We start from the raw sequence: 22,561 nt of genomic DNA, 5'->3' as shown, positions 1-22,561 counted from the left end.
TAAAAAAAAATTCACATAAGAGAGATTCTTTAAGCAGGGGTTCACACGCGCCCTTTTTATTACTCTAAGTTTAAAATTTCGCATCCCTGCCGAACCGTTGTAACGCACCCTGGAAAAAAAAATCTTTTCGGATTATTTATTATTTTTGACGATCTTTACGAAAAAAATACATTTGGACAGTTATATTTTTCATGAGAATCATCACAAAAAGAAACATAATACATATTTCAAAGAGAAGTATAAGGAAAGTAGCAGAAGTCAAGGGAAAGAATACAAGAAAAGTCTTAAAGAAAAGAAGGAAGTCTTAAGGAAAAGTATGGAATACAAGGAAGTCTTAAATAAAGAACATAATTATAAGTCTTGTTTATATGAGAGAGTATAATTCGTAAATGACAACTAGCATAATACTGTGTACAGCTTTGGGAAAACCCCTTTGAGTGCATATTGTAATAATATGTTGTATATTGTAATAATAATTATGTTGCATAATATTGTGATAATATGTTCACGAAGTTTTCTAACAAAGATGACAAAAGATAATAGTTAGTTATCTTTTACCCGGCGTTTTCCCTGGGGTTGTAGGAAATGGGGTCTTATGGGGTGGGGAAAACAATTGTACAATACAATACAATACAATGGTACAAATGGAGTTGAGAATCAAGGGCCATGTTTATGAACGGAATACTGGCCCTCAAGCTACAGTTCCCTCTATCAAACCTCTTAAAAAAAAAAAAAAAGTGTTACACTGAATCATTCCAAACATCTGATTGTTCAAAATTTGTTTCAGTCTGACTTGAGAGCGAGAATATTTGTTCATAAAATAGGGTGTACATTTTTTGGGGGGTTCTTTGGTTGAATTCTAAGTTTTTATAACTGCATTTCGTGTTTATTTGGGGAATCTCTGGATTTTTCGAGGTACACCCTGTATTCACCTATGCATAAGGGAAAAAGTAGCTCCATTTTGCAAAGAATGAACTAATGAGGTCTTGTACTCGTTACTCGTACATTCGTAAGTAGAAAATAACATATTAACCCAAACAGGGACCATTAAAATAAAATACATTAACAATAATGAAAATCCTGTTCAGATTGCGGGAGTATAGGGACTTTTCAGTCTCATTCTTGCAGTATAAAAATTATATTAGACTAGGAATCATGTATTTTGTAAACTAGATAGGTACCTAGAACAGTAAAAGTTATTACTTCTGAACTATACAGCTATATTTACCAGTGTTCAATACCTACTTTGATAAATAACTATTATCACTTGTACATATGAATAGAATGATAGAATCCACATTCAGATTATGGGAAATTAATAATAAAACATGTATAATAGTTAGTATTGATAGATTGATACGACTAAAAAGGGTTAGCTATATTGAAGATGTACCTGAATATTGTAAAACTACATAGGTACTTACCTACTTTCGAATGTAAGTATACTTAGGGAAAACTTAATAAGTCATCAAGTTCCTAATATTAATATATTATCAGTTACCTACAATATTATTATTTTATGTAAATAGGTTAATGAGGTGAGAGCGATCTCTCTATAAGTTAAATATTAGCTTAGGAGGTCGTGCATTATTGTATATTATCTTAAAATAAATAAACATGTTATTTTCAATCAATCAATCAATCAATCAATCAATCCCTCTCTCTCTCTCTCTCCTTCTCTCTCTCTCTTTCTCTCTCTCTCTCTGTCCTGCTCTCTTTTTTATGAAAGAATACCCCCTATGTAGATTGAAAGTAACACTGAATCATTCCAAACATCTGATTGTTCAAAATTTGTTTCAGTCTGACTTGAGAGCGAGAATATTTGTTCATAAAATAGGGTGTAAATTTTTTGGGGGGTTCTTTGGTTGAATTCTAAGTTTTTATAACTGCATTTCGTGTTTATTTGGGAAATCTCTGGATTTTTCGAGGTACACCCTGTATTCACCTATGCATAAGGGAAAAAGTAGCTCCATTTTACAAAAAATGAACTAATGAGATCTTGTACTCATTACTCGTACATTCGTAAGTAGAAAATAACATATTAACCCAAACAGGGACCATTAAAATAAAATACATTAACAATAGTGAAAATCCTGTTCAGACTGCGGGGGTAAAGGAACTTTTCAGTCTCATTCTGGCAGTATAAACAGGGTATATTCTATTCTATAAAACAGGGTATATTCTATTCTATTCTATAAAACAGGGTATATTCTATTCTATTCAGAGGTTTCATAGAGGGAACTGTAACAAGGTCTAATCATCCCAATATCGAAGAGAAAAGGAGGTCAAGGACAGCCAGCCGTTCCTAGAACGAACCTGACCGGCTTCAAGTTCGTCCTGGACGGGAATCGCACCCGTGACCTAGCGTTTACAAAGCACATCAAAACTCTGTTCCGTGTTGATTTATGCCGGGCGTCTCTTCAAACTATTGACGTAGGTTTTTTTTTTTTTAAGAGGTTTGACAGAGGGAACTGTAACTGCTATGGTCTTATCGTCCCGAAATCGAAGAGAGAAGGAAGACAGGATAGGAGAAAGCCAGCCGTTCCGAGAACGAACATTATCCCAACAGGATAAATTACAAAGCTCTAATTCCGACTTTGAAATTTGACTTTAAAATTTACGACTTAAAAACCTATTCATGCAACTCCAGCAGATTTTTCCCTCTCCGCATAAAACGCTCAATCCGGTACAAGTCTCAGTTGTGGAAGCAAATAAAAAATGTCGATAAAAAATAATGGTTCTCGAGCTCAAACGTTTAGAGTATGTGCTAGTTCAACCGTTTTGTACAGTCGAACTTGGACTAAACAGGACTTGTGTAAGCAGGAAACCTGGATAAACTTGAAAAAAAAGCACCTCCGCTCAATCCGGTACAAGTCTCAGTTGTGGAAGCAAATAAAAAATGTCGATAAAAAATAATGGTTCTCGAGCTCAAACGTTTAGTGTACGAGTATGTGCTAGTTCAACCGTTTTGTACAGTCGTACTTGGACAAAACAGGACTTGTGTAAGCAGGAAACCTGGATAAACTTGAAGAAAAGTCGTTGTCCCTTCATTTTTGACACAAAGACTTTAAACACGAAAATCAAGCGTCTATATTCTATAAGAAGGAATGGCTTTCTTGGGACTTGCAACTCCGAGGTCTGGAGCCTCTGTAAGCAGGTAGGTATGTTTTTTTGCTGAACGTCCATAAGCAGAGCTTTGTCAAGAAGAATTTTGTCATGCCAGGTTTCCTTCCCCCCTCCCTAACCTGTGTTCACATGCACCTCTATATACATAAACAGGAATGAAATTCGGAACCTCTCTCTCTGAGCAGGAACTTTTTTCAAGCTAGAAACCTATTCTATTAAGGGCCTGGTTCTATTCCATGCATTCTATTCTATTAAGGGCCTGGTTCTATTCTCTGTATTCTATTCTATTAAGGGCGTGGTTCTATTCCATGTATTCTATTAAGGGCCTGGTTCTATTCTATGTATTCTATTAAGGGCCCGGTTCTATTCTATGTATTCTATTCTATTAAGGGCCTGGTTCTATTCTATGCATTCTATTCTATTAAGGGCCTGGTTCTATTCTATGTATTCTATTCTATTCTATTAAGGGCCTGGTTCTATTCTATGTATTCTATTCTATTAAGGGCCTGGTTCCTTCTCTCCCGAGAGAGGGAATGCAATAGAAATCTTTATAAGCAGGAAAATATTACCAATCCCTTGGATCCCTTATTCAGGTTCGACCGTACTATGACTGTATGCGGTTCCTTCTCTCCCGAGAGAGGGAATGCAATAGAAATCTTTATAAGCAGGAAAATATTACCAATCCCTTGGATCCCTTATTCAGGTTTGACCGTACTATACGAGTAACTGTATGCCAGTTAAAGCGTTTTATACTATAGCATAACTATTATTTCTTGACTGTAAAGTATTATTTCTACATCTCATTGTTTTTGAAAGCTCAAAAGATCGTAAAAGAGCCATTTAGCCATTTTCTAAACGGGAGGTAGCATTCACTTTCAGCTCTTGTAGGTGGGTAGCAGAACTTCGTCGCTTCGGAAACAAAAAAGTCTATCAAACTATCACACATTTCCTAAAATTTTAGAAGGGGGGAAAAATTGGCCTTTTTACCTGCATGCTAGGTAAAAAGAAACCCAGTTAACCTAGTTAGCTTGGAAGTTAGAACGCCTGCCTTGTAAGCGCTAGGTCGCGGTTTCGATTCTCACCTGTGGGAATAACTTTATCCTAAAAAGATAGGTAGATAAAGTTCGTTCTAGGAACGGATGGCTTTTTTCTATCCTTCTCTCTTCAATCGTATCCTCTTATCTAAGACCTCCGTTGTTACAGTTCAAAACTCTGTTCCGTGTTGATTTATGCCGGGCGTCTCTTCAAACTATTGACGTAGGTTTTTTTTTTTTTAAGAGGTTTGACAGAGGGAACTGTAACTGCTATGGTCTTATCGTCCCGAAATCGAAGAGAGAAGGAAGACAGGATAGGAGAAAGCCAGCCGTTCCGAGAACGAACATTATCCCATCAGGATAAAATCCGGCCCGGGCGGGAATCAAACCCGCGGCCTAGCGCTTACAAGGCAGACGCGCTACCAACTAAGCTAACTAGGCTGGCTTACAGTTCTTTTTATCACACCTCTAGGTATCCAAGAGGAAAGAAGGGAGTTTAACAAGTTGATAGGTAGTTTCGTTCCTAAAGCGACCACTTGTACTTTCGAGAAGTAATATTTTTCTCGATCTGTTGTTCTTCTTGTTCGCTAATTTTCAATTCCCTATTTCTCTCGACCTTCCACTTCTGTTTTCAATTCCATTCTTCTTATTACTACATTTTCTCTTCTTCCTCTTTGTTTTTGTTCTTGTTCCTCCTGTTATTTATTTGTTTTTGTTATCCCTACATTTCTACCTTCTGTTTTATGTACGTATGTTTAGATTGTTTTGTATTGGTACCCTTAGTAGTGGGCATTTTGTGCTTATTTTGACTGAAAATAGAACTCCCTTTTCGTTGCTTTTTTTTTAGTTCGTCTAATTTTTCTTCTTCTTCTTCTTCCTCTTCTCTTTCTCCTCCTTCTTTTCCTTTTTCTTCACCTCCTCTTTTTCTTCTTCTTCTTTTTTTCTTCTTCTTCTTTTTCTTCTTCTTCTTCTCCTCTCCCTCCTTCTTCTTCCTTTCCTTCTAATGCTCCTTCCTTTCCTCCTCTTCCTTCTACTACTTTTTCGTTTCCTTTTTCGCATTTTTCTTCTTCCTCCTTCTCTTCTTCTTCTTTCTGTTCTCCTTCTCCTTCTTCTTTTGTCTTCTTCTCCTCTTTTTTTTTCCTCTCCTCCTTTTTATTTTTTTCTAGACTAATATTAAATTCATGTTCATACATCACATGAGGGGAATCGCAAGGAAATATGTAGATTCCAAGCGAGGCAGAATTTTATGACCGTTTTCGTATGCATAATGCTGCTTGCTAGAGTAAACTGGAAGTCAGGAGAAGAGAGAACGAGACAGAAAGAAGGATATGGGAGACTTTGCTAGACTAGAGAGAGAAAGAAAGAGAAGAGGGAGGCTGAGTAAGAGAGAGAGAGAGAGAGGAAACGAAAGGAAAAGAACAACAAGAAGAATCGAAATAAAAAACACTGTCGCAAAAAAAGACGAAAAAACAGAGGAAAGAGCCGATAACAACTCCACACAAGATAGGCAAAAACGAGGATTTAAAAAAAAATGCACTCTGCATTGGAAAAGAATACAAGAAGGAGGGTAGAGACCTCAGCTGGGAATATAAAGTAAGTTCCTCCCTCCCTTCCTCCTTCCCTCTCTTTCCTTCCTAACTACCTACCTCATTCCCTCCCAAACCACCTACCTACCCCTAACATATTCTTGTAAAAAAAAAGTTAAAAAAAAAACTCTTTTTTCATTAATAAAATTTATGCAACATTTTTTCTCTCCCCTGTCTTATCCCTTTTTTTCCAGGGGAAAAAACTGCATAAAACATTCCCTTCGCGTATACCGTCCTATACGTCAGGGCGATAAGAGATAGGGGTTTGCATATAGGTACATAGATAATGTACATGGATACATGAGCTCTATGTAAATGGCGGCACCAACCTGTAATGGCAATTTTAGCGGACCATTTACTAGTGCCGTCTAGAACCGACTGTTTGACGGCCTTCATGTGACCGCTATGGGACTTCTCCTCCACGCCAAACACCGCCCTAAATGGTGGAACCAAAAATATGATATGAGATATAATATAGGGTTAGTATGTAATTTAATATTAGAAATAGAAAAAAGAAAACATCCCTGAAGGGGATTTAGCTAAAAAGATATTATGGAGTTATTTCATAGGTACATGGTAAATAATAAACACCGCCCTAAATAGGGGGGGAGAGATGAGGGATATATTATAGGGTTAATAATTCAATACATATTAGAAATAGAAAATGAATTATCCGTGAATGGGATTTAGCTAAAAAGACATGGAATTATTTTATACATGGTAAGTAACATTTATTCATAGGGATATTGAATAGTTGGTAAGTTAGGGATAGGGATATTAGATGGTTTCATAAGTTTTTTTTTTTTTTTTTTTTTTTTTCTTTTTTAACCCCACCCTCCTTCCTTCCCTCTCTTTCCTTCCTAACTACCTCATTCCCTCCCAAACCATCTACCTACCCCTAACATATTCTTGTAAAAAAAACTCTTTTTTCATTAATAAAATTTATGCAACTTTTTTTTTCCCCTGTCTTATCCCTTTTTTTTCCAGCGGAAAAAAACTGCATAAAACATTCCCTTCGCGTATATCGTATCAGGGTGATAAGAGATAGGGGTTTGCATATAGGTACATAGATAATGTACAGGGATACACATGAGCTCTATGTAAATGAGCGAAATATTAAATATGAAAAAAAAAAAAAAAAACAGGGTGTACCAAGTTCCAATATTTTTAAATTATTTTATATTAAAGTGAAAGAGCAGAAAAAAATGAGGAACTAGGAAATTTTTCTTTTTCTTCTACCACTTCTAGGTCTCGAGATAAATCGATTTGAAAAATACCGGTAAATCTCGTATCTTGACGTCACGACATACGCTCCCGTAAAAAAAAAAAAAAACGGGGTGTACCAAGTTCCAATATTTTTAAATTATTTTATATTAAAGTGAAAGAGCGGAAAAAAATGAGGAACTAGGGAATTTTTCTTTTTCTTCTACCACTTCTAGATCTCGAGATAAATCGATTTGAAAAATACCGGTAAATCTTGTATCTTGACGTCACGACATACACTCCCGTTCGTAATGACGTCACCTCAACTTTCCCGAGCAAGCTCGCTTGCAGGTACTAGTGTGATGCGTTTCTGCGTATGACTTGTAACCTGACGTCACAACTGTTTGAACTTTTTTCATTAGAGTGGTATGTAAAAATACTTTCGCCAGCCTAGTTAACTTGGTTGGAAGTGCGTCTGCCTTGTAAGCGCTAGGTCACGTTTTCGATTCCTACCCCGGGCCTATTTTATCCTGAACGGTATGAAAAAAAAAAAAAAAAATACAGGGTGCACCAAGTTCCATTATTTTTAAATTATTTTATATTAAAGTGAAAGAGCGGAAAAAAATGAGGAACTAAGGAATTTTTCTTTTTCTTCTACCACTTCTAGATCTCGAGATAAATCGATTTGAAAAATACCGGTAAATCTTGCATCTTGACGTCACGACATACGCTCCCGTTCGTAATGACGTCACCTCAACTTTCCCGAGCAAGCTCGCTTGCAGGTACTAGTGTGATGCGTTTCTGCGTATGGCTTGTAACCTGACGTCACAACTGTTTGAACTTTTTTTCATTATTAGAGTGGCATGTAAAAATACTTTCGCCAGTCTAGTTAACTTGGGTGGAAGTGGGTCTGCCTTGTAAGCGCTAGGCCGCGGGTTCGATTTCCGCCTGGGGCGGATTTTATCCTGATGGGATAATGTTCGTTCTCGGAACGGCTGACTGGCTTTCTCCTATCTTGTCTTCCTTCTCTCCTCGATTTCGGGACGATAAACCTCGGCAGTTACAGTTCCCTCTATCAAAATCAGAATTTCGACTTTACATTCGAACTTGTCACAACTTTTTACGGAGGAATCGACCTTTAATTCATAATTTCTACCCAAATGCATATCCACTATTCCGTGTTACCATTTGCTCGGGACACCCTGTATAAGGTATGAAATGTTATTCATGGCGCGCGGCGTTTATACGCCATTGTTTTATCTAAATAATGAATAGAATAGAATATGTAATAGGATGGATTTGAATTGTGATTTATAGCAAAGTCTAGGGGTGTTGGAAACTGCTGCTATGAGCGATGAATTTGAATTGAGATCGGCAGATAATGAACCTATCCACACAATTCAGTGGATTAATGCCTGTTAAAAAAACTTCATACCTATTACAATGTTGGAAACTGCTGCTATGAGCGATGAATTTGAATTGAGATCACCAGATAATGAAGCTATCCACACAATTCAGTGGATTAATGCCTGTTTAAAAACTTCATACCTATTACAATGCTGAAAACCTGACTAACTGACTAGTGGTTCACTGAACTCAACTCACAGGGTTGAACACTGGTACTAATGGCCGATCTTACCACCGAGGGTTAACACAGTGTAAAGGGTTTTCTTTGACGTCACTCATTTGATTTGCACAGTATTTCTTAAACTCTGGATTAAGTGAAAACTGTCAGTGGTAAGACAACCGAAAAAATTCGTCCAAACAGAAATCACATGGTTCGTTCAAAAATAAAAAAGACCAAAGACTCTAGCGCTCTAGATATCTTTTCAGTACTTGTCTTGCTTGACATAAGTCAAGCCTTTGACACCGGTGGTTTAGTCGCAAATAAGTACTTCTTGCAACGCAACTAAAACGTACTGGACTAAAGGAAAAGTTACATTGATAGCCCCATACTTGTGTGAACCTAGGTATGTGTCCTGCACTACAAAAAGTTTAGAATGGGAGCCAATTACTTCAGGCGTACCGCAGGGCTGTTCTGCAGGATCCAAGCGGTGATTTAGTCGCAAATAAGTACTTCTTGCAACGCAACTAAAACGTACTGGACTAAAGGAAAAGTTACATTGATAGCCCCATACTTGATTACTTGTGTGAACCTATGTGTCCTGCACTACAAAAAGTTTAGAATGGGAGCCAATTACTTCAGGCGTACCGCAGGGCTGTTCTGCAGGACCCAAGTGTACAAGGAAGACAATGGATAGAAGAAATTGGAAAAGGATATTAGAATAGAAACAATGCCTAGAATTTAAAAAGGAAAAAGAGAAGGATAGGTATTAGAAAAAAAAAAATAGAAAGTAGAAGAAAAAGGAAAACAAAATGCCTTCTTTACTTTGTATAGGTATTGTCTGCTCTAAAGTCCGATTAAAAAGGAGAGAGAGAGGAATGGACGAAGTATGTATGGGAAGAGAAGCTTTCGTTGCTTTTTTTTTAGTTCGTCTAATTTTTCTTCTTCTTCTTCTTCCTCTTCTCTTTCTCCTCCTTCTTTTCCTTTTTCTTCACCTCCTCTTTTTCTTCTTCTTCTTTTTTTCTTCTTCTTCTTTTTCTTCTTCTTCTTCTCCTCTCCCTCCTTCTTCTTCCTTTCCTTCTAATGCTCCTTCCTTTCCTCCTCTTCCTTCTACTACTTTTTCGTTTCCTTTTTCGCATTTTTCTTCTTCCTCCTTCTCTTCTTCTTCTTTCTGTTCTCCTTCTCCTTCTTCTTTTGTCTTCTTCTCCTCTTTTTTTTTCCTCTCCTCCTTTTTATTTTTTTCTAGACTAATATTAAATTCATGTTCATACATCACATGAGGGGAATCGCAAGGAAATATGTAGATTCCAAGCGAGGCAGAATTTTATGACCGTTTTCGTATGCATAATGCTGCTTGCTAGAGTAAACTGGAAGTCAGGAGAAGAGAGAACGAGACAGAAAGAAGGATATGGGAGACTTTGCTAGACTAGAGAGAGAAAGAAAGAGAAGAGGGAGGCTGAGTAAGAGAGAGAGAGAGAGAGGAAACGAAAGGAAAAGAACAACAAGAAGAATCGAAATAAAAAACACTGTCGCAAAAAAAGACGAAAAAACAGAGGAAAGAGCCGATAACAACTCCACACAAGATAGGCAAAAACGAGGATTTAAAAAAAAATGCACTCTGCATTGGAAAAGAATACAAGAAGGAGGGTAGAGACCTCAGCTGGGAATATAAAGTAAGTTCCTCCCTCCCTTCCTCCTTCCCTCTCTTTCCTTCCTAACTACCTACCTCATTCCCTCCCAAACCACCTACCTACCCCTAACATATTCTTGTAAAAAAAAAGTTAAAAAAAAAACTCTTTTTTCATTAATAAAATTTATGCAACATTTTTTCTCTCCCCTGTCTTATCCCTTTTTTTCCAGGGGAAAAAACTGCATAAAACATTCCCTTCGCGTATACCGTCCTATACGTCAGGGCGATAAGAGATAGGGGTTTGCATATAGGTACATAGATAATGTACATGGATACATGAGCTCTATGTAAATGAGCGAAATATTAAATATGAAAAAAAAAAAAATACAGGGTGTACCAAGTTCCAATATTTTTAAATCGTTCTCGGAACGGCTGGCTGGCTTTCTCCTATCCTGTCTTCCTTCTCTCCTCGATTTCGGGACGATAAGACCTCGGCAGTTACAGTTCCCTCTGTCAAAATCAGAATTTCGACTTTACATTTGAATTTGTCACAACTTTTTACGTAAGAATCGACCTTTAATTCATAATTTCTACCCAAATGCATATCCACTATTCCGTGTTACCATTTGCTCGGGACACCCTGTATAAGGTATGAAATGTTATTCATGGCGCGCGGCGTTTATACGCCATTGTTTTATCTAAATAATGAATAGAATAGAATATGTAATAGGATGGATTTGAATTGTGATTTATAGCAAAGTCTAGGGGTGTTGGAAACTGCTGCTATGAGCGATGAATTTGAATTGAGATCACCAGATAATGAAGCTATCCACACAATTCAGTGGATTAATGCCTGTTAAAAAACTTCATACCTATTACAATACTGAAAACCTGACTAACTGACTAGTGGTTCACTGAACTCAAGAACTCACAGGGTTGAACACTGGTACTAATGGCCGATCTTACCACTGAGGGTTAACACAGTGTAAAGGGTTTTCTTTGACGTCACTCATTTGATTTGCACAGTATTTCTTAAACTCTGGATTAAGTGAAAACTGTCAGTGGTAAGACAACCGAAAAAAAATCGTCCAAAAAGAACTAACATGGTTCGTTCAAAAATAAAAAAAGACCAAAGACTCTAGCGCTCTAGATATCTTTCTTTGACGTCACTCATTTGATTTGCACAGTATTTCTTAAACTCTGGATTAAGTGAAAACTGTCAGTGGTAAGACAACCGAAAAAAATCGTCCAAACAGAAATCACATGGTTCGTTCAAAAATAAAAAAGACCAAAGACTCTAGCGCTCTAGATATCTTTATAGTACTTCTCTTGCTTGACATAAGTCAAGCCTTTTCTGGAACTACGGAAACGCACAATGCAAATGCACTCAATATGAATTAAATTTAGAGCCAGCAGATTTTCTAGATTAAATTTAGAGCCAACCGATTTTCTAGATAAAATTTAGAGCCAGCGGATTTTCTAGGTTGAAATTCAAGCCAGTTTTTGACTTTGCCTTGGACCGCGGCCCTTCTGGGGCAAAGTTGATCCTGAACAGATAGGGTTCGTTCTCGGAACGGCTGTCTTTCTCAGAGTCTCTCTTGGATTTCGGAACGATAAGACATCCGTTTTTACAGTTTCCTCTATCAAACATCTTAGAAAAGTTCATTGTAGATACATAATTATTATTATGATTTTCTCTCTGTACCTCTCTCTTTCTATCAGTAGTCTCAGTAACGTAATCGTAATTAAAAAAAGAGAAAGAAATGGAGAGAGCAAGAGAAACGACTTTGGAAGAAGGAAAGGTGAAGAGAGAAGGAAAATAATGGAAACGATTCCGTAAGGGTTTTGGAAACAATCAATCGAATATTAAACTAATGGAATATCAAAGAGAAATTGGGAGAGAATGAGGAAAAAAAGGGAAAGAACAGAGAAAGAGAGGGAGAGAAGGAGAAAAAATAGAGGGGAAAAAGAAAGAAAGAGAATGAACAACAGAGAGAGAGAGAGAGAGAGAAAGGGGAGAGAGGATAGTGAGCAATAATAAGGGAAAACAGAACTTTAAGAAAGGGAATAAAAAACATCAAAGGATGACGTACGAGGGATTTTTTTTCCAAACAATTAGCTACGGGGAAATGGAACAGAGGGAAAAAGAAGAGGAAAAAGAAACGGGAAATTTCTTGTTGAACTTTTCTGGGAGGGAAAAAAACAGCAGCTGAAGGAGTAAGCGAAAGAAAGCTGAAAATGAAATCTGTTTATTTATTTTTCTTATTTCTTTTTTGAGCAATATCTCAGTTGCGCTTACTTGGGTGATGTTTCAAAGTCATAGAGCAGGAAAAATGAGGACCAACGGAATTTTTCTTTTTCTTGTACGACTTCTAGATCCCGAGATAAATAAATTAAAAAAATGCCGGTAAATCGTGAACTTTGACGTTCACGGCATACCCTCCCTCGCAGGCAACGCATTAATGTGGCCTCAGATTTGGATTTTTCCCAACTTTTTACATGGGAATCGAACATTTATTTATAATTTTTACCCATTTGCAACTGCTCCATTGCATCAAATATCGCCAACCCTTCCAAATACATGTAGGTACTCTCCCATAAAAAAACTTAATAAGAACAACGTACAGACACATTACCTGCCAGTAGGTAGATAGGTATATTGGGAAGAAGAAGAAAATAAAGGAGAAGCAAAAGAAGGAGGGAAGAAGAAGAAGACGAAGACAACATATTAAACAACAATGTTAGCGCAGATAGCACACTGGCACATAACATACCAAACAACACAAACAAAAGCACACTGAAAAACAAAAACACACCAAATTAGCACACTGATAAATCCAAACCGAAAACAAACAAATAAAATGGCTGAAACTTCGGATTTAGGCTCTAGGGACCTCAAAACGTGTTTTGGCACTAAAAACTGACCATCGAAATTTTGACCCGATTACGTTACTTTCCTTCCTATAGGATAAGGAAAGTAAAAAAGGAAAACAAAATGCCTTCTTTACTTGTATAGGTATTGTCTGCTATAAAGTCCGATTAAAAAGGAGAGAGGGAAATGGACGAAGTATGTATGGGAAGAGAAGTAAGTATTAGTCGAAGTTGAAGTTACTAATTAAAAGGTAGAAAGAGAGAAACCTTATCTAGAAAGAGATAGGAAAAGGAGAAAGGGTGGGTGAGAGAGAGAGAGAGAGTTAGGAAAAGAGAAGAAAAAAAGGAGGTAAATAGGAAAAATGTAGAGAGAGAAGAGAGATAAAAAAAGCACAAGGAAGGGACAGAAAGGGGGAGGGAGAGAGAGAGAGAGGTAGGGAGAGAGAAAGAGAAAGAGAGAGAGGAAGGGAGAGAGAGTTCTTCCCCTAGATCCACACTTTCATGTTGAAATGTTTGTTAACATTGGAGAACACTCGGAGACTAGGCCCGAGCATGCTCAAACACCCCCAACGCCTAGTACATGTCTCTAACGCATGTTATCTCTCGGGAATTTAATTTCCATTTTCTATGTATAATAGACAACCCCCCTCTAGCTACGGCCTTGATATTGGGTATTGAAGAAACGCCCTATATAACTTTAGAACATAATAATTATGTAGCTACTAGGTAGGTATTAAGTACTTGGAGTACAATATATACTGCCCGTCCTACCTACATACCGATTACAATATGAAGAGTTATTTTGTGGAAATGCATTTCATAGTAAAGTTTAAAGTACCACCCAGCATACTTGTGTGAACCTATGTGTCCTGCACTACAAAAAGTTTAGAATGGGAGCCAATTACTTCAGGCGTACCGCAGGGCTGTTCTGCAGGACCCAAGTGTACAAGGAAGACAATGGATAGAAGAAATTGGAAAAGGATATTAGAATAGAAACAATGCCTAGAATTTAAAAAGGAAAAAATATCAAGCAGGTATTAGAAAAAAAAAAAAAAAAATCTGGTGTGAACCTGAACATCACACGACTTTCCTTATCCTATTGAATGATGCTTGTTTTTATGTTCTATATTGACTTTTACAATATCTCTAACCGTTTAGTCGGTATAGCTGAAAAACCGCCAAAAAAACGGTCAAAAACCGCCAAAAAGCGGTCAAAATACCGCCAACCGCAGCACCTATCCCAACCAAACGTTTTCAGTTGCATCCTTGGATCCTTGTCACATTTGTAAACTCCAAACCAAATTTCAAATCTCTGAAAAAAAAAAAAAAAAAAAAAAAATCAATAAGTTATGTTCACACATTGGGAATTCTATCCCTACAACCAGAGCCTTGAGTAAAAGAAATAACTAATCTGAGAGGGATTTTATGAGAGTTTTTTCTATAAATCATTGTAACGAGATTCGGATTTCATGGACCACCCTGTATACTCAGAGAGAGAGAGAGAGAGAGAGAGAGAGAGAGAGAGAGAGAGAGAGAATATAGAATTAAAAAGATAGTCAGAAGCAGTCAGATGGAAAGTACGTGGGTTTCTTGTTAAGACTGAACGGATAGAGTGGTTTATTAGAGTTTAAATAAAGTTATCTATCTAGAAAGTTAATCCAGTGCTTGCCATGTAAAAGGTTCTGGGTTCGATTCCCAGGGTCGACAAAAATTTTGCACTCGTATTTCGATCGCAAAAATTCAACGGGTTCCTTCGACACCTCCACTAATAATAAAGAAGACGACGAAAGAGGAGAAGGAAAAGAAAAGAAAAAGAAGAAGAAAAAAAAAATTGAGAAGAAGAAGAAGAAGAAGAAAAAAAAAGGAAAATTGAGAAGAAGAAGAAAACCATTAGAATGTTTATACTATTTTGACAAAAAAAAATAAATAAAAATAAAATAAAAAATCAAATAAAAATTACAAACATGTATGTCTCTAGGGTATTATGCATCTGACATAAACATAGGGAAATAGAGAAAACAGAAGCAAAAGAATCACGAGTATCATTATAATCCAACCATTGAAAACACATCTGTAAAAGAAAGCACCTAAGGAGGAAGGAAAAGCAGAAAGAGTGCCAACATAAGAAGGGCAATAAATACGAAGAAAAAGGAAGCCAACTGTCAAAAAACGAACACATAAAATACAGATAAATATGAGTTCCTGGTGAAAAATAAAATAAAGGCGAAAAACATCACATCTGTAATAGAAAGCACCTAAGGAGGAAGGAAAAGCAGAAAGAGTGCCAACATAAGAAGGGCAATAAATACGAAGAAAAAGGAAACCAACTGTCAAATAACGAACACATAAAATACAGATAAATATGAGTTCCTGGTGAAAAATAAAATGAAGGTGAAAAATAATAATATATCGAATCCTGTAGAAACTACAGGCGGACAATTAATTTTCCACCGGTGAAACTTATACAGGATATAACTGGAGAAATATCAAGCGAAAATGTGAGATATACAGGGTGAAAAGAATCCCCCGATTTCAAAGGCCTATGGTTAGGATAAGTAGGTAATAGAAACATTTCTGCTGCTGCAATAGAGATACATACATAATTGGTTATTTAACATAGGTTGTAGCTATTCTTGAACACAAAGAAAATAGAAAGTAATAGGTAGGTAGGTGATATAACTGGAGAAATATCAAGCGAAAATGTGAGATATACAGGGTGAAAAGAATCCCCCGATTTCAAAGGCCTATGGTTAGGATAAGGAGGTAATAGAATCATTTCTGCTGCTGCAATAGAGATACATAATTGGTTATTTAACATAGATTGTAGCTATTCTTGAACACAAAGAAAAATAGGTACCTAGGTAGACCATGGAATAAAAAGACCATGGAAATTTCGCTCTGGGCCATTTCGCACGAATAAACAACATTTCCAGAATGATCAACAACCCCTGAAAGAAATCTTGAGAAACGAAACACGTTAAATGTATTTATTACAACTAAATTAAACGTATAAATGTATAGATGCAAGCATTAAAGATTTAAAGGTCAATTTTTCGAATTCATATATAATAAAAATTAAAATCCATTTTTCCGGAGGGAAAAAACAACCTACCATTATTTTTTAAACTCAATTTTATTATTATGAATTAAAACAAGATTGTCAATAATTAGATTAAAACTAGGGCTTTGTAATTAATTTAATCCCCTCAACACTTTCCGTCCAATTATTTATGGGACAAAAAGGGGAAAATTCAAACTATTTTACCTTTTTTTCCCCCTATATTCCTCCTGCAATTTAATTTTTTTAATCCCTTCATTTTTGTAATCTATAACTTTGCCTGTTATGTCTTTTTTATGCGTAGAGAAAACCAGGCACTTACCTAATGAGCTCAAATATTTCAGGCTTATCTCTCTCCCGTTGTTTCATCCTATCTTTCATGGCGGTGATTATGCTGTTGGCCTTATCCTCGGCCCCGTGTTTTGAACTCTTCTCAGCCGCCCCTGAAAATCGAGAAAACACGAATGACGTCACATAAATAATCAGGCTAACCGAGAAAACTACGCAGAAATGACGTCACATAATCAGGCTTGGATTTTGAACCAGGATGATTGAACGAAGTGGATTCTAAGTTTCAACTCGGCGAATTCTTCATTATTATTATTATTATTTTGAAGATGCCGTTTTTATTTTGTAGCAATGAAACAAATGCTACATTAGACGCATGTTGTCTGCTTTTTTTGCCTTTTTTTTTTTTTTTTTTTTTTTTTTTTTCTTCTTTTTTTTCTTCTTCTTCTTTTGTGCTTTTTTTAACAAAAGGTTATGAATGGGAGCGAGAAAAAGGGGAGGAGAAAGAGGAGAGGGGAAGAGATAAATAGGAGAGGGGATGGAAGGAAAGGGAGAGAGTCTGAAAGGTGGGAGAACGAGAAGGGGGAAGGTTCAGAGAGAGAGAGGAGAAAGAGGAAAAGGTCGGAAAGAGGGGGGAAGGGAGGGAGACAAAGAGAACAGGGAGGGATAGTCGAAAGGGAGAGGGGGAAAGAGGGAAGGGAGCAAGAGAAAGAGAGAAGAATACGAAGGAGGGAAAAGGGGAGAGATGAGAGCAAAGAAAGAGAAAAAGGAAAAAAGGAAGAATAGAGAGAGAGAGAGAGAGAGAGAGAGAGGGACAGAAGGAGGGAAGAGAAAGAGAGAGAGAGGGATTTACAGATCATCCTCCATTGTTCAAAAACCATTATACTATATTTCGTGCTATGGGTTTTTGCCATGTATTAATATTCAGCTTGCAAAGTAATACAGCACCTCTCTTGCCTGGGAAGATCTGACTTGAGGTCCATTAATAAATTGATAAGGTCTTAAGCTCGCCTGGTGAAAGGTCTTAAGCTTGCCTGGTAAAAGGTCTTAAGCTTGCCTGGTAAAAGGTCTTAAGGTCTATTGATAAATTGATATTAATTTTTACAAGGTTTGAACTTGAGATTTCTGTGTGTACCTACCTACCCTATGTTTTGTATGCTAAATCTTGTAACTCACTCTGGAATCAGTGAATTTGAATCGCTTTTACTGAACCGATTGATAAAGAATGATAGGTATGTACTATGTTTTCACTTGACAAATACCGATTGAATTTTGTCGAATCAAACTATTTTATTTTTGTTGTTTTTTTTTTTTTTTTTTTTTTTTTTATTTCTTCTTCTTCTTCTTCTTTTGTGCTTTTTTTTAACAAAAGGTTATGAATGGGAGGGAGGAGAGGGGAAGAGATAAAGAGGAGAGGGGATGGAAGGAAAAGGAGAGAGTCTGAAAGGTGGGAGAACGAGGGGAAAGGTTCAGAGAGAGAGAGAGAGAGAGGAGAAAGAGGAAAAGGTCGGAAAGAGGGGGAAGGGAGGGAGACAAAGAGGACAGGGAGGGATAGTCGAAAGGGAGAGGGGGAAAGAGGGAAGGGAGCAAGAGAGAGAAGAATACGAAGGAGGGAAGGGGAGAGATGAGAGCAAAGAAAGAGAAAAAGGAAGAATAGAGCGAGAGAGAGAGGGACAGAAGGAGGGAAGAGAAAGAGAGAGAGGGATTTACAGATAGGAGAGAGAGGAAGAGAAAGACAGAGAAATAGAGAGGAAGACAGAGAGAGAGAGGGAAATAGAGAGTTGATAAGCAATAAATTTGCAGTGGCAATATTTCATCCTCCATTGTTCAAAAACCATTATACTATATTTCGTGCTATGGGTTTTTGCCATGTATTAATATTCAGCTTGCAAAGTAATACATGCAAAGTAATACACCTCTCTTGCCTGGGAAGATCTGACTTGAGGTCCATTAATAAATTGATTAGGTCTTAAGCTCGCCTGGTAAAAAGTCTTAAGGTCCATTAATAAATTGTTAAGGTCTTAAGCTCGCCTGGTAAAAGGTCTCAGGTCTATTGATAAATTGATGTGAATTTTACATAATATGTTACTTAGGGTCTTTCAATATCTTCTTTCAATATCTTCACAGGGTCTTTCAATATCTTCTAAGCGCTAGATCGCGGGTTTGATTCCCGCCCCGGGCGGATTTTACAGCACCTCTCTTGCCTGGGAAGATCTGACTTGAGGTCCATTAATAAATTGATAAGGTCTTAAGCTCGCCTGGTGAAAGGTCTTAAGGTCGCCTGGTAAAAGGTCTCAAGGTCTATATGTTAATTTTTACAAGGTTTGAACTTGAGGTTTCTGTGTGTACCATGTTGTACCTACCTACATATATTTATGTTTTGTATGCTAAATCTTGTAACTCACTCTGGAATCAGTGAATTTGAATCGCTTTTACCGAACCGATTGAATTTTGTCGAATCAACCTGTTTTTATTTTTAATTCCCTCCAAAAAAAAAAAAAAAAAAAATATATACCTATGTACCTAAGGTGTATTTTTCTTTCGGACTGAGACAACCTCCCCTCTTCTGAAACTCATTTCCCCTATATTAAAGAAAAATTTGGGACTTAGTTCAACCACTAGGTGGCGTGGTAGCGCCTGTGCTAAACCATTGGAAATTCAAGATGGCGCATTCGCAATAATCGAAAGTCTAGAGTTCAGCTTCCATAGGAGAAGTGGTCAGTTTCCCTAAAGGAAAATATAGGTACCCCTAAAGGTATAGCAGGGGTTACGTATAGCAGGGGTTTCCAAATAGCGGCCCGGGGGCCACATGTGGCCCGCCAGACCATTTTCGTGGCCCGCGAAGCTTTTTGGGATTTGAACAAACTTACCCAAATGTAAAAAAAAGGTTTGGTACTCGGGCAAAAATCTCCGAATTTTAAAATTCCAATAAAAAATCCCTCATGTTGAAAATTTTCCCAGCGTCAGGGATTTCTAATCTCATGGTTGTGTGATCTGTGACAAGTTTGAAACTTGTTTTCCCTCCACTACTTTCGAGAACCTCCTTGATTTCATTCCTGGTCGAAAATTTTGTAATGTGCATTTATTTTATCTCCATGGCTAGTCAATACTAGGTTGTTCTTGAGACCCACTCAGGGTTCCTTAAACAACAAGTCATGAAAATAGAGTTATTCTGTATTTTCCTTTCGAAAACTGATTTCCAATGGCTTAGTACAGGCGCTACCAAACCAAAAGAGGGGAAATGAGCATCAGAAGAAGGGAATTTTTCATGTGACCCTCACTGAGAAGAAGAGAGAGAGAGAGGAGGAGGAGAAGAAGAAGAGAGAGAGGAGGAGGAGAAGAAGAGAGAGAGGAGGAGAAGAAGAAGAGAGAGAGGAGGAGAAGAAGAAGAGAGAGAGGAGGAGAAGAAGAGAGAGAGAGAGGAGGAGGAGAAGAAGAAGAGAGAGAGGAGGAGGAGAAGAAGAGAGAGAGGAGGAGAAGAAGAAGAGAGGGAGGAGGAGGAGGAGAAGAAGAGGGTAATGATGAGAAGGGGAAGACAAAAAGTAGGGGGAGTGCGAAGGGGACAAAAATCAACTCCTTATCCAACTGGCTGCATGCTTCAATTTCTACCTCTGTAGGGGAAATCTCCTTAAGGAGGGACAGAGGAAGGGAAAAGTAGAAAAAACTGTAGGAAGGATGCGTTAACTTATATTAGACTAAGGGAAAATGCCTTAAGGAGGGGCAAAAGAAAGGAAAAGAATCAGGAAGAACTGTAGCAATAAGGATGCCTTAAATTAGACTAGGGGAAAACGCCTTAAGGAAGAAAAAGAAGAAGAAGGGAGGAAGGGAAAAGTTGAAAAAACTGTAGATTCTGTAGAAGAACAAATTTCACAGCCCGTCAATCTCATAGTGCAGCGATTTTCTAACAATGTTGACCCAAATACGTCCCCGCTCAAGATGGGAGTGAATGTGTTGACCTAAATACGTCCCTATTCAAGATGGGAGTGAATGTGTTGACCTAAATACGCCCCCGGTCAAGATGGGAGTGAACGTATTGACCCAAATACGTCCATGGGAGTGAACGTGTTGACCCGAATAAGATTGGAGTGAGCAGACAGACTTGGCTCAGTAATTCAGACTTTGCTAAGCAATTCAGACTTTGCTAAGTAATTCAGACTTTGCTCAGTAATTCAGACTTTGCTAAGTAGTTCAGACTTTGCTCAGTACTTCAGACTTTGCTGAGTAGTTCAGACTTTGCTCAGTAATTCAGACTTTGCTGAGTAATTCAGACTTTGCTAAGTAATTCAGACTTTGCTAAGTAGTTCAGACTTTGCTCAGTAATTCAGACTTTGCTGAGTAATTCAGACTTTGCTCAGTAATTCAGACTTTGCTAAGTAGTTCAGACTTTGCTCAGTACTTCAGACTTTGCTGAGTAGTTCAGACTTTGCTGAGTAATTCAGACTTTGCTAAGTAATTCAGACTTTGCTCAGTAATTCAGACTTTGCTAAGTAGTTCAGACTTTGCTCAGTAATTCAGACTTTGCTGAGTAATTCAGACTTTGCTAAGTAATTCAAACTTTGCTAAGTACCTAATTCAGACTTTGCTGAGTAATTCAGACTTTGCTAAGTAAATCAGACGTCGAAGTTCGCCAACTAGCTTTCCTCCATGCTTCCCATCTTAATGTTTATACTACCTTATTCAATACCTCTCAGTAATTCAGACTTTGCTAAGTAGTTCAGACTTTGCTCAGTAATTCAGACTTTGCTGAGTAATTCAGACTTTGCTAAGTAATTCAGCTCTCTCTCTCTCTCTCTCTCTCTCTCTCTCTCTCTCTCTCTCTCTCTCTCTCTCTTTCTCTCTCTCTCGCTCTCTCTTTCTCTCTCTCTCTCTCTCTCTCTCTCTTTCTCTCTTTCCTTCTACACATCTTTGTCTATCTACCCCTCAGAGTTCGGAAAGCTAAACATTCTTTTTTATGTATTTTAAACACACAATACGAGACCTGACTTACATACGTAATAAGGAAGTAAATAAATACGTAAATAAATCACATTACGTACTACGTATGTAAACATAGCAATACGATGGTAACCAAGTACCTCTTCTTCTTGTCACAGCCAACACTCAAACCACAACATTTATAGAACCCACTTTACCTGCACCTTTGATCTTTTGGGTACGTAAGTGCTCTTCTACTCAACCGCTTTCCTTTCTCTCTCTTTCTTTCTTCCCTTCTCTCTCTCTTTCTTCTCCTCTCTCTCTCTCTCTCTCTCTCTCAATCTTTGATCTTTGTCTTCCTTTTTCTTTTCATCCCTCTCTTTCACCTTCATTCCTCTCTCTCTCTTTCTCTCTCCCTCTCCCTTCTCAATCTTTTATCTTTGTCTTTCCTTTTTCTTTTCATCCCTTTCTTTCTCTCTCTCTCTCTCTCTCTCTCTCTCTCTCTTCAATCTCTCTCTCTTCACCTCATCATCTTTCTTTCCCTCTCTCCGGTCTCCCTATCTCTCTCTCTCTCTCTCCAACAATCTTTGCTCCTCGTCTTCCTTTTATCTTTCATCCCTTTCTCTTCTTTCTCTCTCTCTCACTCTCTCTCCCTCTCCTCTCTCTCTTATTCAATCATTTTCCACTCCCTTTCTTTCCTCCACCTCATCCCCTCAACGAGTCTTTATCATAGAAGGTTCCTTTTCCATAAACCTCAGAAGATAAGGAGAGGGAAAGGGGGGGGGGGGGTGTTTCTCACGGAAAATTCAACATGGAAGAGAAGATAGAAGGAGGAGAGAAGAAGAAAAGAAAAAGGAATGCAATATACATAAGACAGAGAGATAGAGAGGAGAGAAGGCAGAAGGACAAAAACACACAATAAAGGACAGGATAGAGAGACGAGAGGTAAAAGGAGAGAGAAAGGAAGGAGAGAAAAGAAGACATAGGAGATGGAGAGAAAGAGCAGAGAGAGAGAGAGAGAGAGGGACGAGAACTCCCGACAATTCCTTCAGAAGAAACAGGGTGGGCTGTTAAAAAAAAAAAAAAAAAAAAAAAAAAAAAACGCAGGACAGAGGAGAGAAAAGGGACAAAGCGATGATCGCAATGGGTGAGGCACCCCAGTATCTCCCCCCCCCTCCCCCCCTACACACAACACACTTAATGCCTCTTGACCCCCATCTTATTCGCGCCCCTCATCATTTGCCCCTAATACAAAAGAGAAATAATTTGCCCCTAATACAAAAGAGA

The 22,561-nt window shown here is 37.7% G+C and overlaps 1 protein-coding gene across 1 annotated transcript in view; it reads right to left on the bottom strand.

The window, feature by feature from the left end:
- Positions 1-16,515, bottom strand: part of LOC103518831 (protein unc-13 homolog B-like) — a gene marked incomplete at its 5' end in the record, with an annotated part of 29,731 nt that extends 13,216 nt beyond the window's left edge. The window contains 2 exons of the mRNA XM_008483915.1: positions 6,076-6,182; positions 16,395-16,515. Coding sequence (XP_008482137.1) covers positions 6,076-6,182; positions 16,395-16,515 — 228 coding nt within the window. The remainder of the gene's footprint in view (positions 1-6,075; positions 6,183-16,394) is intronic.
- Positions 16,516-22,561: the final 6,046 nt, after the last annotated feature.

Source organism: Diaphorina citri, unplaced genomic scaffold (assembly GCF_000475195.1).
Source record: "Diaphorina citri unplaced genomic scaffold, Diaci psyllid genome assembly version 1.1 scaffold2375, whole genome shotgun sequence".
Taxonomy (NCBI): Eukaryota; Metazoa; Arthropoda; class Insecta; order Hemiptera; family Psyllidae; genus Diaphorina; species Diaphorina citri.
This window is presented reverse-complemented; position numbering and strand designations above follow the sequence as displayed.